This window comes from Populus nigra, chromosome 11, assembly GCF_951802175.1.
Source record: "Populus nigra chromosome 11, ddPopNigr1.1, whole genome shotgun sequence".
Lineage (NCBI taxonomy): Eukaryota > Viridiplantae > Streptophyta > Magnoliopsida > Malpighiales > Salicaceae > Populus > Populus nigra.
In genome coordinates, this window is record NC_084862.1 from 9845282 (window position 1) to 9863630 (window position 18349).

The 18349-nt window shown below is 31.8% G+C and overlaps 1 protein-coding gene across 2 annotated transcripts; it reads right to left on the reverse strand.

Annotated features, from left to right (window-relative positions):
- Positions 1-11960: 11960 nt before the first annotated feature.
- On the reverse strand, positions 11961-18202 carry LOC133667951 (chromo domain-containing protein LHP1-like). 2 transcript variants are annotated; one of them, XM_062087665.1, is made up of 6 exons: positions 17612-18202; positions 17317-17342; positions 17058-17144; positions 15929-16702; positions 12532-12592; positions 11961-12377 (listed from the first exon to the last, which is right to left on the reverse strand). In XM_062087665.1, exons 1-6 carry the CDS (start codon positions 17924-17926, stop codon positions 12336-12338), a joined length of 1305 nt encoding a protein of 434 aa, XP_061943649.1. In that variant the 5' UTR covers positions 17927-18202; the 3' UTR covers positions 11961-12335. The 2 variants fall into 2 exon arrangements, with proteins under 2 accessions (XP_061943649.1, XP_061943650.1); XM_062087666.1 differs by having other exon boundaries at positions 15929-16709; positions 17612-17795.
- Between the last annotated feature and the right edge of the window lie 147 nt (positions 18203-18349).

Here is an 18349-nt window from a genome sequence, read left to right on the forward strand (position 1 = left end):
TTGCATGACCATGTGATCAAAAGATTCACATCAATTGGTATCAGAGCTATGCTTCGAAATTAGGTCATATCTTTCTAATTTCATTTTCTTTTTTGTTCCATAAGTTTAGTTGTGTTTTTAGTCTTCTTTTTCTCTTTGTATTTTTGGCATCTTAGTACAAAAAAAAATTGTTATTTCATTTTGTTATTGTCCTTAAACATATCAATAGCATAAAAAGTAAAAAAATAAAAAAATAAAAAATAAAAGAAAGAATAGATGTTATTTAAGCTTGTTTCAATTCTGTCGCAAAAACATAAACAATAGAAAAACCAAATCAAACCATCTTGAAATCACCTTAAAATTAATATACTGGTTATTTGGGTTGAAATTGCACTATGTATTAAATTGGTCTCTTTTGATATCATTTGATTGGGGTTTCAATTCTAAGTTAAATTATATCTTAAACTGATCATACACGAGTTTCAATGTCTTGAAATAAGAGAATGACCTATAAACTGAGATATGTTATTTATTGGTCATAAGGATATTATGTATTAAATTTGAGGTTATTCCGATATGATTTGGTCTAGGCTTCAATTATGATGTTTTAAATTGTGTAACAGGTCAAATTTACATCAAGGTTAAAAAACATATTTACTACTATCTATTTTGACCTAATCAATTTACTTTGGTTATATTTGGGTTATTGAGGATTCAAATAAGTGTTTTCATAAATTTTTACTTTTGTTTTATTTCAAGTCTTCATATTGTCCATATTTTGTACGAATTCGTTTACTACTTGTGAAATCATAATCGTAATTTTGTTTTACTTGTTTTTAATATCTTATTGATTATTGAGTCACTTTATATATATTTAGATTATGTTACGACAACCATTGACTTTGGTTCATTTATTTTGAGTTTTGAAAGAATCGTAAGAAGGTGAGTCAAGAGGTAAAAGGTATAGTGAGAACAATTAAGTGAAAAACCCCTTGAATTGTGTGAAACACAAGAGTCTGCAACACTAGAAACGGATACCACTTTCTAGATTCAAGCTTTCACTCAACAACTTGATTTATTGATTAGGGTGATGAAGGATCTAAAAGATGAATTGGCTTTGATGAGATAATAAAATAGTGGGATGGATGGTTTAAGGATGGGGGCTTATCAAAGAGGAAACATTGTTCGAAAAGAAATTTATGATGTTAAAATTGACTTTGTTGATGAAAACACATATGTAGATGATGATGATTATGACTTTGCATCAATGGAATAAGGGAATAGAGTTGGGCCAAACAGGGCTATGAGACATGTTAGTTTCAACAAGGTCGAACATTCAGTCAGATGGAGAGTTGCTAGGACCTTAGGCCTTGCGATGATTTAGTTGGAGAGTTAGTCATCATTAAGTTGTGGATGATGATGATTATAACTTTGCATCTGTGGGATAAGGGAATAGAGTAGGGCCGAACAGGGCTGGAAGGCATGTTAGTTTCAACAGGATCGAACATTCAGCCAGATAGAGAATTACTAGGACTTTAGGCATCGCGATGATTTAGTTGGAGAGTTAGTCATCATTAAGTTGAAAATACATGTTTTCCAAAGAAAGAATGATCTAAAGGCATATCCAGAGTGGAAAAAGAAGGTTGAATGGATCTTTGATTGTCATCATTACATAGAACAAATAAAGGTAAAACTTGTTGTCATTAAGTTTACATGTTATGCATTAATATGGTGGGATCAACTTGTTTTGAACAATAAAAGGAATAGAGAAAGGCTTATTAATTCATGAGATGACATGAAAACCATAATGAGGAAACAATTTGTTTCTAACTTCTATTACAGAGAGCTCTTTAAAATTATACAGTTTGCATCAAGGGCCAAGACATGTGGAAGATTACCACAAGGAGATAAAAATTGCAATGATCAGGATTGATGTGGTTGAAGATAGGGAAGTTAACAGGTTAGGTTTCTTAATGGGCTGAAAAGAGAGTTAGACAGTGTTGTTCAGCTACAACACTAAGTGGAGTTAGAGGACATGATTCATATGGTTACTAAAGTGGAAAGACAACTCAAAAGGAAAGGAAATGTATGGCTAACTTACAATTCAGGTTCTTCATCGTCATAGAAGTTGGATTTCAAGAGAGAGGGGGGTACCTAACTAAAAAATTTCACTAGCTCCAAAACCAAACCACCCAAAGCCAAGGTTGATGTCTTTGTAGGTTCTAAAGGTATATATGATACTTAGCCTAAATGTACTCATGATGTTAAATGTTTTAGGTTTTAATGGCTTAGGCATTACGCTTCAGAGTATCTAAACAAGAGAATAATAGTTATCAGAGACAATGGAGTCATAGAGTCTAAAAGTGACAAAGATCTAATTATAAAGACATGTCATCATTGAAGGATTGTATTAATGAGGATGTTGCATACACGATTAAAAATGAGGCCTTGGTTATAAGGCGTACCTCCAGGTTCAAGTCAATAAAGATGATATTGATAAACAAAGAAAGAACATCTTCCATACATGTTGCCATGTACAAAACAAGATATGCAGTTTGATTATAGATACTGGAAGTTATACTAATATAGCTAGTACTACCATTATTATTAAATTGAACTTGTGTACTATTACGCATCATAGACCTTATAGATTGTAATGGTTAAATAATTGTGGTGAGGTGAAAGTGACTAAGCAAGTCTTGGTTTCATTTTTTTATTGGGAAGTATGTTAATGATGTTCTATGTGATGTAGTTCTAATGTATGCAAGTCATATGTTATTGGGAAGACCATGACAGTTCGGTAGGAAAGAAACACATGGTAGGGTTAGAAATCAATATATTATTGTAAAAGATGATAAAATCATCCCTCTTATACCTCTTACATACAAACAAGTATATCATAATCAAATAAAGTTAGAAAGGAAATATGATGACATGAGTAAAGAAATCAAAGTGAGAAATAAGATGAAAAAGACCATCAGATTTGACCACAACCCAAAACACTTCTCCCACAGCTCAAAACCATTCAACCAATAACCTATTAAACTTATAGTCCATAATTAATTTAGAGAAATCCCACAAAATAGGCCCTAAGCCCTTAAGCCATTATATACCCAACACCATTTCATAACCAACCAATTGAATTATCAAGGCTTGAGTTGTGAACTGTTATCCTTGAATTTCAAGACTAAAATCAGCTCACCTTATTTCACTTTGTAGCATAGTACTATCCATTATTTTAATACCAATAAAATCTTCAGCTAACATTTATAGTCCAACCTTCTTAGCCACCATAAGATGAATAAAATTATATATGCTTAATGATTAATGACACCAAAATCTAGTTATTAATCTTTGCTTTTAACTATATGGTTTTAGGGTTTCGAGTATTTGGACTTTCCACCATTGTATGCAATGAAGTCTCCACTTTATCTTTCAACTCTGTAACTACCCTTAAATCAATTAAGTCACCTAACTCCTTTGATGATTCCATAGATACCACATCTTTAGCTTCTTCAATTAAAAATAACTTGGGGTCACCACACTTTTTCCCCAATCCCCAGTTGTTGTTCCACATAAAACATAACTCTTTCATATGGGCTGGTGTAAACCTTTAAATAGTCACTCTCAACTTGTTTCTATTCTTAGATTGTCTAGATAAACTAGGCTTCTCAAATACAGTAGTAGTGCTAGATCTCCAGCTTCTCTTCATGTTTCTCAATTTATCGTCCTATATACAAGTTAAGCAATATGCTGCCAAATATTTTGGAGGGTTAAACGTATATACGCCAAATTTAATTTCATCCCTCAGACCTTTTAAAAAACAGTCAAGTTGTTGTGTATTGGATAAGCTCTAACCTGATTTGAAATTAACTTAGATTAGGTTTTGTAGTCTTCCATTTTTTATTATTGTTTTAAGCTAATGAGAGCCTTTATGGTATCATCATATGAAGAAGCTCCAAGTTGCACCTGTAATGCCTTAACAAAAGAATCTCAACTAGTTAATAATCCAATTTCTTCCATCTCTTAAAACCCGGAGACATCTTTCCTTTCCATATGAAAACTACTAATGAATAATTTGTGTTAGGTTTCAGTGTTATGAAAATTAAAGAAATGGCTCACTTTGTAAACCAATCCTAAAGGATCTTTCTATTAAAGTTAGGAAAATCCAATTTGAAAAGTCTTACCTGAATTAACTGTTAATGGCCCCTAGTGATGTGCATTGATAGAGGTTATCAGAGTGTTTAGTGGTGATTTCGGTATTTTACCTTACACTTTGATTAACTGATCAACCTTAAATGAAATATTTTGTAGTTATTGAATCAGCTCCTCTAGAACACTTTGTCGTGAATGTTGCTACTGCTAATGTTCTTCATATTACGTCTTCATACTCACCATTGTATCCAATAAATGAGAAATCCAAGTTCCATTAGCCATGATTGCCAAGGAATAGTGCTTTAATACCAATTTGTAATAAACCAAAACAAAATTGTATGATAATTTCAAGAGGATTAATAGCTATAAATAATTTACACTTTTATTTCTGGACTTTTATTGAAATTAAAGAAACTAGTACATGAATAAAGCTAAATTTGAAAGACATACTCAAGACTAAATTAAAATAAGATCCAATAAAATAACTAACATACTCAATTAATGCAACAATATCATCAATGTACTAGTTGTAAAAATCCAAATTTTCACACGCCATTTAAACAAAATTTTCTTATGATTAATCCGTTTCTTGGATGATTTTTTTTTTACAATCGCAACTGCAAATAAAATTTACCAAATTTTCAGCAAAATCTCTCTTATACCAAAAGATCCAAAGTTATCGACTAGAACTTGTTCTCAAATCAACAATTATCAAAATGCAACGTGAACTTCATCCAATCATCCTAGACATTCTCATATCAAATGAATTAGATTAACTTTTACCCTATATTCCAATACTATCATCATTATAGTTTATTTATTATATAAATATATAAACAAGTGTACAGGTTATCATTAAACATCATGAGTCATTTGTATACATTAATAATTTTGTTACAACAAAGAGTTTATAATTCATAAAGGTTGATTAACATATTCTAATTTAAATAGTTTAATAGACAAAAGAGAATTTCTCTTTCCTTACATGTAAGTAGACACTACAAAAGAAATGTAGAATTACATAATCATTAAATTTAACAAAAAAAAAGTTCTTATATTTGTCTACTCAATGATCTGAAGTACTTGAAATTAATTCAATATAAAGTAAGGTGAAGTTACTTAATAAATGAAATTTAAATAAAAAAACCAACCTTAAAATTTCACTTTCATTTTAAATATATTGTGTCCAAATTTTCAGAAAAATCTCTCTTATACCAAAAGATCCAAAGTTATCGACTAGAACTTGTTCTCAAATCAACAATTATCAAAATGCAACGTGAACTTCATCCAATCATCCTAGACATTCTCATATCAAATGAATTAGATTAACTTTTACCCTATATTCATCCGAGACATTCTCATATCAAATGAATTAGATTAACTTTTACCCTATATTCCAATACTTTCATCATTATAGTTTATTTATTATATAAATATATAAACAAGTGTACAGGTTATCATTAAACATCATGAGTCATTTGTATACATTAATAATTTTGTCACAACAAAGAGTTTATAATTCATAAAGGTTGATTAACATATTCTAATTTAAATAGTTTAATAGACAAAAGGGAATTTCTCTTTCCTTACATGTAAGTAGGCACTACAAAATAAATATAGAATTACATAATCATTAAATTTAACCAAAAAAAAAGTTCTTATATTTGTCTACTCAATGATCTGAAGTACTTGAAATTAATTCAATATAAAGTAAGGTGAAGTTACTTAATAAATAAAATTTAAATAAAAAAACCAACCTTAAAATTTCACTTTCATTTTAAATATATTGTGTCCATATTAATAATTACATAATACGAGTAAAGTCTCCTTCAACTTTGAATTACTGACCCCTATTCGAGAATTTATTCACCCAATCGGGTATTTATTTTCATCCTTTATATCCAGGAGATAACCCATCACCGAGCAATTAAGTCTCCATGTCCATTTTCCAAACACTACTTCCATCACTGGAAAGCTAATTTCTTTGCTCATCACCAAGCACTAGTCCTAATACAAAGAAACTAGTTTCTTTTGCTCATTTCCGAGCATTAGTCCCTTTACCAAGAAGTTAATTTCTTCGCTCATCACCAAGCACCAGTCCCATTATTGAGAAGCTAATTCCTTTCTCTTTAATAAAAATTTCATGAATTAAAATCCTACATTGGTAGTTAAAAAAACTTAATAAACAAAAGAATCAATGTTAGACACTTACCTGCTGTCGAAGCTTTCATCGTGTCCCTCTATTACTGCACAGCTCCCAAGACCTCTCCTATAACAACAGGTATACACCATTATATCCCGATTCACTTTTATCATCACAACAATTTAGTTATTACATTATAACAACTCTTAAGTAAAATAAACGTTAACTGACACGATCAAAAGATTGATGTTTTATCTCAAGTGTAGGAGTGTTGAAGTAATAATTAACCCGGCAAGACCGGGGTCGAACCACAGGGAGGTGAACTATATAAAATTATAAACAATAAATGAAAGGGAGTTGAAGAGAACTTTTAAAATGAGATATTGATGTAAGGATTAAACAAAGATAAAAAAAATTGTCAAGGTTAGAGGATCCACTAATGGTATTTCAAATAAATATAGTATAAACTCTTTTTATTACTCAACTGGAAACCACACACAAAGGAGGTTCCAATCGGATTATAAATTGTTAACATGATTACATTAGTTATCTTATTCGAATAATGCTAATACTTGTAAATGTTGTCAAGTATTCATGATGTTAATTTATGTTAACAACAAATCAAGTTCCTTTCATAGCACAAGTGTCGGTTAAACCATATAGTAAGCTATGAAAGGGTCAAGCATTTATTGTACCAAGGGTTATATAACATAAATCTAGATTAACCATTTAACAAGCAAAGTATTGAGAGTGAATAAGATAACAAATACAAAACATGTTAGTATGAAACATTAAAGTCCATGTTGAGTTTACACTACACTTATTCTTACACCATTAGTGTAACCTTTTCACCTTGACATAATAAACTTAACTAAACATAATGAAAGAGAGAAACATAAATAAACAAGATAAGAACATAGTTATGATGAAAATTTACTAAGTATAGTAAAGGAAATGAAAAGTATAAACAAGAGATTAATATAACATAAAATAAAACTTGAACATTACAAATACAAAGAAAGAAAATGATCTTGATTTGAAAACCAAGATGCCTAAATGCATGGCAAATGCCTCCTTTTATATGCCAAAATTCAAAACTATTGATTTGATGACTAATTATCGAGTGGGTGGCCACCTCTTGACTTGGTAACAATCCTTATTTTCTTGTCTACAGAAAACGTCATTGCTAACATCATAATTTGAATAGATAGTCTTCATGAAAGTTCTGGTAAATTGTCTCATCTTTTCAACAAAACATAAATGAGCTCATTTAGACTTTTAGAACTTGAGATATGGGCTGAACACTGAATAGTATCTGGGTTGTACGACAAATTCTGACTTCTCTGTTATTGCTACAATTTGAACTTGAAAACGATCCTTTTGAATCTTGGACTCTTCATGAAAGTTTTAGGCCTATATCTTAGCTTGCCATACATATAAACCAGACCTAAATCCAAGTTCTATAGCTCCAATTATAAACCAGACCTAAATCCAAATTCTGGCATCTCTGTTGTTGCTACAATTTGAACTTGAAAACGATCCTTTTGAATCTTGGACTCTTCATGAAAGTTTTAGGCCTATATCTTAGCTTTCCATACATATAAACCAGACCTAAATCCAAGTTCTATAGCTCCAATTATAATTCAATAACCGAATAGTATTCCAGTTTGGACTGAACCAACATCTCTTTTCTAAGCTTAGCCCTCTCTTTATCTTCTCAATTTCAGTAGTAAAACTCATCAATCAATCCTTTGATTTATGTGATAGGCCTGCATTTAAGATGAACATTTACCATAAATTAAAGGTTTCTTATATTATCAAACTTGTTATTATAAAACATGTTCTAGTTAAGGAGTTATTGATACTTCAAGTACAAAATGATGATATAAAACCTTGATAAAAATACACTTTTAAGTACTAATCATTAACCAACCTCGATCAATCCATTTTGACCATTTTAAAACACAGTTTCTTATTTTGATTATATCTAAAGTTATAAAAATTTAGTTTTGGGGTGGCTTGTTTCTTGTGAAAGTTATGATTTCAAGCTAAATTTTTAATGAAGAAATGAAGGTCCAATTTTCCATTAATGCGCCCAAACCTCTTGTTATCATGATTTGTCAAAACTATTTAATAAATTTTTTAGCTTGACCTCCTCTTAGATTTTGACCCATATCTAGTGTATTAGTACTCCAAATTAAGCAAGGTTAGTCCTGTTGGAAAGCTAACACCTCGAGCTATGACTTTTATGAAGAAACTTATCTCCAATTTTTTTCTTTTCTTGCCTTAATCTCCTTCAGACTTCAAGAGATAAAACTATCTAGTTTTCCTTTTTGTAGTTTTATAATAAGCCGAACATTTTTATTCAATTTCTCACCTTTCAAAATAATCCTTACTATGTCATTTACATTAGAATATCATTAAATATAACTTTCTAAAACTTATTACCTGACTTGGATCTATTTAAAATATTCAAAACTATTTTAAGGAAAAACATTTTCATCGTAGAAATACCTATTTATTTTAGCTTTCATGATATTAGCATAGTTACATACACTTTTAATTTATAACAAATATTTATTATGATTCACACTAACAATAACATAATGAGATAAAAATTTATATTTTTCATTAATTCCCCCTTTAACACAAAATCAACCAATTACAACGACTCTCATCTCTAATTTTTGTAACTATTCTCAAGGTTTCGATTCACAATGACGTAATTAATTCAATCGAGTTAGACAAAGTAACTAAATTTATCTAAAATCATTTTACACACAAGATTATAAGTTGATAAATCACAATTCACTTGAATAAACATATTTTTATCACACATCAATTTGTATCTGATGGCCAGCCATGAATGCCTTTAGGATTACCATGTTTTCTTCATCAATTTCTACTAATTTACCCAATTGAGTCAATTCATAATCAATTTGCATTTCCCTTAAAATTTTCCATAAACCCTAACTTAAAATTTATAATTTTTACTTCAAATGTTGTTCGAAATGGTATAAGATTGCTAGGATAGGTCCAAAACCCCTTAGATATTATTCTAGTCTTCAAATCATAGCCAATCATCCGGGACATCAATATACATTCAAGAATATACTCCTACAACTTTCCATATATATAAAACTAACAAAAAAATAAATGGTAAAGACTTCAAAATTTAATACACACATCACATTACACTAATAAATAGTTAAAATCTTTATTCTGCAGGTTAAATAACAGAACTTTTTACCTTGATTACATATTACTCAAATCTTTTTACATAATTAAAAATTTGCCCAAAATAATATTACAAGTGATGATAAGTACATTAATGATTGATTCATCATTCCCTAAGTAGTATTATGCAAGGATGTCTTTCCGACAAGTAGCTCGGTTAGCTTTAATGTCTGATTCCTAGATAAGAAATTCATCTCATCTTTAATAGCTAACTCCTACTCACTTGATTCTTCTGCTTGCATAGCTTTATCAAAACTTTCTGGCTTACTATTATATGTCAACAAAATATAATTTAGTGATGGAGAGAAATATTATGAAGGTCTAATATTCCTGAAAGACCTTCTAACAATTATTGCTAATGCACTTAGCTCCACTTGGATCAATATTTTCTTCGCCATGAACATTGGTTTGCACAATGCTTTCTGCAACATCATTCATATTAGCTACCTTGGTAATCTTTATTTTTGTACGGACCTACCAGAATTTGCTATCTCCTTGTCCTTGTACATCATTTTCTTATTGAATATGGCATCTTTACTTCTGATGATTTTTTTATTTTACTTATCCCAAAATCAATATCCAAACTCATTAGTGTTATATCCAATAAAGGTAACTTTTCTATACTTCATATCAAGCTTACTTCTAGCTTCAAAGTCTATATTCCAAGTCTATGTATGCACATAAGCAACATAACCAAACCAAGTACTTTCAAATGTGAAAAAATCACCTTTTTTCTTGTATATACCTCTTTTAGAATTTTGAAATTCAAAGTATTAGAAAGTCCTTAGTTGATCAAGTTGTTATCTGCTTCTAACCAAAATATTAATGGTAACACAACATGTAACCTCATGCTTCTAAATAATTCATTAATAGTTCTATTCCTGCACTCAATAACACCATTTTATTGTGATATGCCTGAAATTGTCTTCTCCGTTTGAATACCATATTCTCAACATGTACTTAATATATTTGTGAGATATTTGTTATATTAATTAGATTTGATTCCATGGCATGAGTGATATTTCATACATAACAAATATAAACACCCTTAGCACGATGTCATTCGAATTGGATGATTATGGATATATCTAAACTAATTTTCTAAGATCATCAAAGGTAATTAAATGATCAAAATCTAAGTAGCTGCTAATCTTCATAAGTCTTTGAAAGCATAATATTTGTATTTTGTTTTCGTTGTTCTTTTTTCACCTTGGATTATAAAATAATTTTTTTAATTTAAATTTTTGTATTTTTTAATTACATAATTAAATAAACTAAATAAGAAAAGAATTTTATATCTCCGAATGAGAAAAAGTCAATGAAACTTTGGTCTTGTATGTAAGTGTACAAATTGCAAAAGGCAAGTATATGGCGGAATATCGTTCTAGCTATTTTCTTGTTGCTAGCTTCTGCTCTTGGTTGGACGAAATATAATAAACATAGCACATCCAGGTAGGATTAATCTTGACACCAAAACATTATACAGGGCCACAAACTAAAGCACCAACTAGCAGAACGCAGTAGCTTCATGAGTTTCTTCTTTTTCCTTTCCTATTTTACAGTTCTTTGGTCTCTTAAAAACTTGCAGAAAAGATAAGGAGAGCACTGGCGCATGCACAATCTTAGTGTAACAGTCATCTTCATGAGCCAAACAGAACTCCAATTCTTGTGAGAACAACGAGCAAAAGACTTTGTAATCATGTTAGCAAAACATTATACAGAACAAAAAAGAGCACAAGAAAAGGTAAGGATCTCAAACCGTATCCATCAGCATCATAGCTAGAGCTACTACTTCCCTGTTTTGTACCAAAATACCTGTTGTCACGGGAGGGAAAGCATGAAGAAAGCAAGTGTACAAGCAGTAACGGTAAAAGAGGAAGCTCCCAGTAGTTGAACGCAACATCTTCATCACCTGCTTGAAATAGTGGCAGTACATAGTCTGCAAGTGACAATATCGAAGGGCCAAGGATGATCAGTCCCGGAACTCCCATCATTGGAGAAGGTACTATTGGCACGGTCCTCGAATCTCCATTCCTCTCTAATCTTTTGGATTCTCCTGTTTCAGTGGATACACAAGGACTTCCGTCTTGGAGGTTTTGTTGTAGTTAGAGATGACAATCTGATTCTTTTCTTTGGTCCAGTATGATTAGTTGAACTATGGCAACTTCCTTGCGTAAATATACCTCTGAATTTTTTATTTTATTTTTTTGTACTTTTTGGTTTAACAGTGATTCTATCCAAGGTCGACCAAACCAACTAATAATCCCAATACAAATTAATTAAACTTCTTCAAGGACATCATAGTGTCATCCCACATGAAAACAAATTATGGACCATTTGTTTACTTCATTGACCATAAATAAAATGGCTTTTGAAAATGACAATTGGTTATCTTCGATGCTTCCAATGAGATCAAGTAAACTGATAATGGTAAGAAAGGGAGTAATTTGAGGTTCAGAAACATCATTCAACAGAATCATATCCAAAAGCAACAGAGAGAGTTTGTTGTGGAAGGAACAGACATGTAGATAGAGAAAGAGAGATGACAGCACGATTACAAACTAAGTGAACTTCTATAGTTCTAGTCTTTGTCATGTAAAATATTTAGATAACCGTAGTTAGATGAAATACCAAAAACCTAATCATATGTGGGGAAAAGTTTGAAATACCGATGCACTAAAGCTATATCAATCAGTTTTGCATTTCAGAACTAAGACAACACTAATTGTCCTGCACTATCTCCTGCAACTACAGAATTACAGCACTGTACACAGACAAGCATACAATGGTGCAGATCCCCCATATACAAACTGCCATCCAATCATGTACTGTATTTGAGATGTTGCTCATAAAAGTTGATTAACTGAAATGGAAGGAAAAAGAAAAGACAGTCAACACAATAATAAAAATCATGAAAGATATTTTGAAAAAATCATGAGCAGTTTGAAGGCTGAAGACAGTGCAGTGTGGATGGGGAATAAACTCTAAACATAATCAGCAACATAATAATCAGTTACCAGATGTGGATTATTAGCCTTGAGAAACCTGTTATCCACTGTTACTTCTTGTCCATCAGACCTGCAATGTGGGAAACCACTTAAAAAGATGACACTTCACAACCAGAAGACATACATAAATCTGAAATTGCATGAAACACAATCCATACATAATAAGAGAACTCGTGCTCCAGACTTCTAAACTCTATTTATACGAGAGAAAGCATAAAGACATGCTGAAGCAAGATTTGTTTGGTAAAGCTGTACGAGGATGATTTCAAAGGCAGCTAAGGACAGTATTTAGAATTTTAGACTATTATTTAATCATTTAGAGAAAAGGCAGAGGTTTGAAAATTTATTAGCGCTTTGGCAGCAACATTGTTAATGAGAAAAGGAGGAAATAGAAGGCTGTTTGAATGCTGTAAACAGTGACCCAAGGGATTTCTCAACTTAAGATGCTATTGCAGGGGAATGAATGGGGTTTATGTGGTATGCATTTAGGAATTCTGTAATCAAAAGTCTAAAATATCTTAAAATGTCTAATAAACAGCAAGAGATGGACTGATTGTCAAAAGTTAATAAACTTAAATATCTTAAATTGAAGAGCTAAACTTGACAAATCACATGACACAAAGAGTGCCTCAATTGAACATCAAATTTACCCATCATTGGAAAATTGTCAAAATTAAGAATTGGACAAAAAAACAGCTCCTAATTCCTTTTTCCTTGGATGCATCATTTGGACCAATTCATAAGAATTCTGCTTGCTCACTTTGTCATCATTTTTACAATACTATGTTGGGTTAGCATCTTTTTTATCCAACTAAAATATAGCACCTCATTGCTAGAAAATTATTGCTAAAACCACGGGTTAATTTTAAAATCAAATTTGGGGATGTAAAATGTATTTGTCATAATATAACAATTTAATTTTCATAATATTCTACAATATCAAAATTTTATTTATAAATTTTAAATTTCAAGATTTACCTTCTTTTACAGCATTTTGCATTAGGTTTAAGAGCATTTTTATATTTGATGTTATTGAATTTCAATTGTGAATAAAAAAACTATGGAGTGAGGCTAGTTTAGTCACTCATTAATGATGTCACATAGAATTAAGAATTGGTAGAGTATGAATAACATCACCTTTGAATTAAACATAAAATAAATCATGAACTCATTTGAAATCAATTCATTCTAACAAGCACCAATTTCCCAAACTTCACCAGTTTGAGTCTTCGATTAGTTTGTGGACAGAATCAAAGACCAAATAGATGATATTGTGCCTGGTATTTGAGTGGGTTAAGACATTGTAGGAGAAATTAAAAGAAGGCAATGGAGATGAAATGGGTGATGGGTAGTAGTGAGGTTGGCAAGAGGAGGAAGAGCACACATACACGTGTCTGAGTGTGTGAGAGAGAGGGGCAATTTTGAACAGAAAGGTTTTTATGTCTTTTTAATGGAAGGTTATTATTACTATTTTTTACGAAGAAAGTGATACCCTTTAATGAAGTATTAACTAAGATAGAAATATAAAGCACAAAATGGGAAAAGAACAAATAAAAAAAAAAGAGCCAATTCTAGAGGTACGAAACTTCACCTCTAGAAAGAAGAAGAATTCTCAAAGCAGTTAGAATCTAGTTGGGAATATAGTTTGAGAGAAAAATAATCTTTGCAAAGTCAGGAATCCAGCAATATTTGGACAGTGAGTTAAGAATGAATTCAATGGTCTGCGTAACTGATTTAATTAGGGGAGAAAGAGTTGAAAAATACAGAGATAGGTTTATATAGGTTTGATGATGAGAACATGCAATACTCATATTCTATTATCAAAGCCCCAGCTGTAGACAGAATTGGTGCTCTGTTAGCATACAAACCTTATTTAGATAAAGAATGACAGATAACCTTAATTAACTGCAACTAACATTATAACTAAAGTAACGAGCTAAAATTCTCCTTGATTGGCTGCATCACACCAATAAAACTCTTTACTCTTCAACATTACCTAAAGTCCCATTGACATTGGCTGCTCCTTTTTCATCTGCTCTTTGCTCTCTTTTTTAACCCCGTTCCATCTGTTTTATTAATTTCCTCTCTTCTTGTTTACAATAATTCATTTCACTAATCTCTAGCACAAATGCATCCCTATTGTTAAATAATTTCTTATAGTAGGTAAATAAAATAAAAGCATTGGTAGCCAACCCTAGATACTGTACAAGTTGACCATGGAACCAAAAGAAAAAAAAAAGTTTAAACCATATAACCATTCCAAATACACAAATTAAAGACTGACAACATAAAGGTCATGGATGGCCAAGAAAACATTTTTTTTCTCAAAAGCCCTCTTGTTGCAGTCCAAACAGAGACTTTGTAATGCATCAACGAGAGACAAGTTTAGAAAGTACAATTATTTAATCTTTAATTTTATATATTTTGATGTTATATGTAAAATTAGTCTAAGTAATATTAATACTATTTAGAAATCTTACCTTATTTAGGAACTAGAACATTAATTAGGATTTTTCTGTTAGATTTTTTGTTTCCTTCTTAGTTTAGAAATAGAAGAGCTTTTGGTGGCTATAGCTATCAAATAAATTTATCGATCTAGTAAAAACTTATATAACATGTATATTATATTAATAATTTTGTTATTAGATTAAACTCAACAAAATATATATTAGGTGTCCAAATTCAATACCTAGCAAATATGTATAAACTAGTTACCTACAGTATTTGTGTTGTTATTAGTAAAAGATATGCCAGTCAATCTAATTATAAAATGGAGGTATTCAAGTCAAAAAAAATATTGAATGTCTTGGCATCTCCAATTCCCCTTATTTTAGAAACGAATCGCATTCCCATATTTATGAGCAATCTAATATCATAGGACATTCAAGATTCCTAAGAGTTCAAGATTTATTGACATACCAAATGCAAGCATGCTTGACATCTGAATTGCTTTCCCCAGGTAATCCTGAATGTCCTAATACCAAACGCCCCTCAGCTTATTTCTATTCTATAATCCCTAATTCTCTAAACCTAGCTCACATGTACCCTTTGTGGGACAAAATCCAAAGTTGCCCAACATTATTTGTTAAACATGTAATAGTGTCTCAACAAGCTACTTCACTCCTCTCCTTTCAAATCCATTCCATGCAAACTAGCCAAAATAAAACTAGGGAATTACTCAACATGAAAACTAGGGTATTACTTAACATGAAGAAATATTACTATAGATAAATGGCTTGGTACATCTTGGAAGATGTGTATTCTTTGTGAATGATGGTTAGAATACACGATGAAATCCAGCTACTCTCAACATGTTGGTTCCACAAACAGAAGCATGCAAGAAATAGAAATCATTAAATATCATACAAGATAGATGCAAGAAATTGAAGTTAAAAGATAAACAAACCTTAATGCGCGAAAGGTTATAAGCACATCCTGGACATTGTCAAACACAGAAGCTGAAAAGCCTGTAGGCTTGAGGATCTTGGTGATAGCTAATGCATTAATGGTATTTTCTGCCGTGGGCATGTGACTTGAATTACCCCAAGTTAAGCTAGGATTTTCAATCCCTAGTTGTGCAACTCCACCAGTAGAGCCAACTGAGAAATTTGCAGATGAATTATGTAAAAAAGCTGGCTTGACAGAGTCCTTTTTGAACCTCTTCACAGAACCAGACTTTCTTTTCCTAGCACCGGTGCGTTGACTGTTCTGAACAGGATCATAATCAACCTTGGGAAGCCCATTTGCCAGACCATTACCTTCTAAAGTCTTTTCTTCTTGGAAATGTATTGCGAGATTATTCATGTTTACATCAATGTTAGGAATTGTTCCTCTAAGTTCGCTAAGCTTTGGATCATATTCATTATCCTCTTTCCTTGGAAAAATATGCTTTGAACCATTCATGGATCCATTCTCATCGATTTGCTTGAAAGTTTTGACATTGTTCGCTTCTCCATTACTCTCTCCTCCAGGATCTGATCTGATGAATTGAAGGGGTGAAGGTAGATCACCAAGCAATGAGCTACTAAGAGGAGCAGAAGGGAGATGTTTATCCGCAATACTTATTTCAACATCCAATACATTGTAGGAAGTAGAGGAACGTGATTGCTTCTTCTTTGACTGAGTATGAGGACCCCCATGCTTGCGTTTCCGTTTTCGGAAAGATTTGCCAGATTGCAAGCTTGAAACTCGACAGAAAACAAGAGAAAAGAGGGACAGAAGAAAGAAAATTCAGTGATTGTTAGTAAATAGATAACTCCATTGAGTTAATATATACTTTAAACTTCATTTTGATTGCCAAAAAAAAAGAATACTGAAAATAAATTAACTTGAAAATCAAGTTTGTAAATTTATTCTTTCTGCTTCTTATTTGCTACCAAAAAAAAGAAGAAGCTAACCAAGCAAACAACTCATTTATCACTCGGGTTACCTTGAGAAAACTCTAACTGAAAGTTTGAAAACATAATTTTCTTTGGCATTGATGTCGTCAGCAACCAAAGAAGCTTGTGTAAATAAGAAGAAGAATAGAAATCTACCTCTCTTCAAATGCATCAATGACATCAGCACATGACTGCAAATTCTCCAGAGGCTCCCAGGTGTTGGCTGTTTCAGGCCATCCTCGCCTTTAAAACAAATAGAGCATATCAGTCAAGAAATTACCTGGAATCAATAAAGTGGATTAATAGCTCCTTACATTAGCCCTACCATAATGACATATAAGATAAGAACTAATTGAATACCAATTCGGAAGCAGAAAAATGTAAAGCCTTGACAGGATATAAGAGATACACTTACCATTTAATAAGATACTGCAACTGGCCCTATTTTTGCAACAATTGGGGAGTCATTTGCCATCATCATCAGCCACAATTAGCAGGACAAACACACTCAAATAATCAGGAAAAAATCATTAACAACAAAGAAAAAACACAATTCACTTCAATTCACCAAATAAACCCCTTGTTGTATTCCTTGGTCCCGTATTCTAAACCTCCCCACCAAGAAGCAAAAAGTCCCGGCAAAAGAATTAAATACAAGATTCTAAAAAATGGGGGCACAGAAATTTCCTATAAAAAAATGTGAATCAGACCTTACGAACTCGTTTTCGACGAATAGCCTCGATTTCGAAGAAACCCTCATCAAGTTTTGTCCTTTCTTCATCAAATAAATTGTCTCTCTCTTGTTCTCCTTTGGAGTCCTCTTCCTCTTCTTCTTCTTCGTCATCATCATCTTCTTCTTCTTCTCCTTCGGTTTGCTCTCGATTCTCCCCATTATAAGCCCAAATTCTCTCCTCCTCTTCATCAACATTCCCTTCCCTCACTTGGGTCTCAAATAAGTTGCTACTACTGCCCTCTGCAGCATCAGTCAACACAGGATTTGCAGTTGCCTTCCTCTTTCCCTTCATCGTATTCAAAAAAGTTTGATTCTTTTTGGAGGGAAGAAATGTGATTTTCTTTTGTTTTGGAGTTTGGGTTTGGTTGTCTGTGTTTATGTATACAATTAAATAAATATATACTGCAGTGGAAAGATGGCAGTCCTAGACCTACCACACGTACCAACACCAAATGTGTGCGTGTGAGAGAGACAGAGATGGATACCAGACCTGTCAACAAAACTTGGTAACTCTTGACGCTTGAGACTATGGGTTTTAGGGATGGTAATTTCTGCCCAAATCAGTTCAGCATCGGAATGGCTAGAAAAAAATTTTATTTGATCGGATTCCGACAAAACTAAAGTCAAAAAGTTTTAGATTGATATGGTTAGTTATATCCGAACCTAATCTAAAATGCTTTAATAATTTCAAAAAATTATATTTACACTCTAGTGT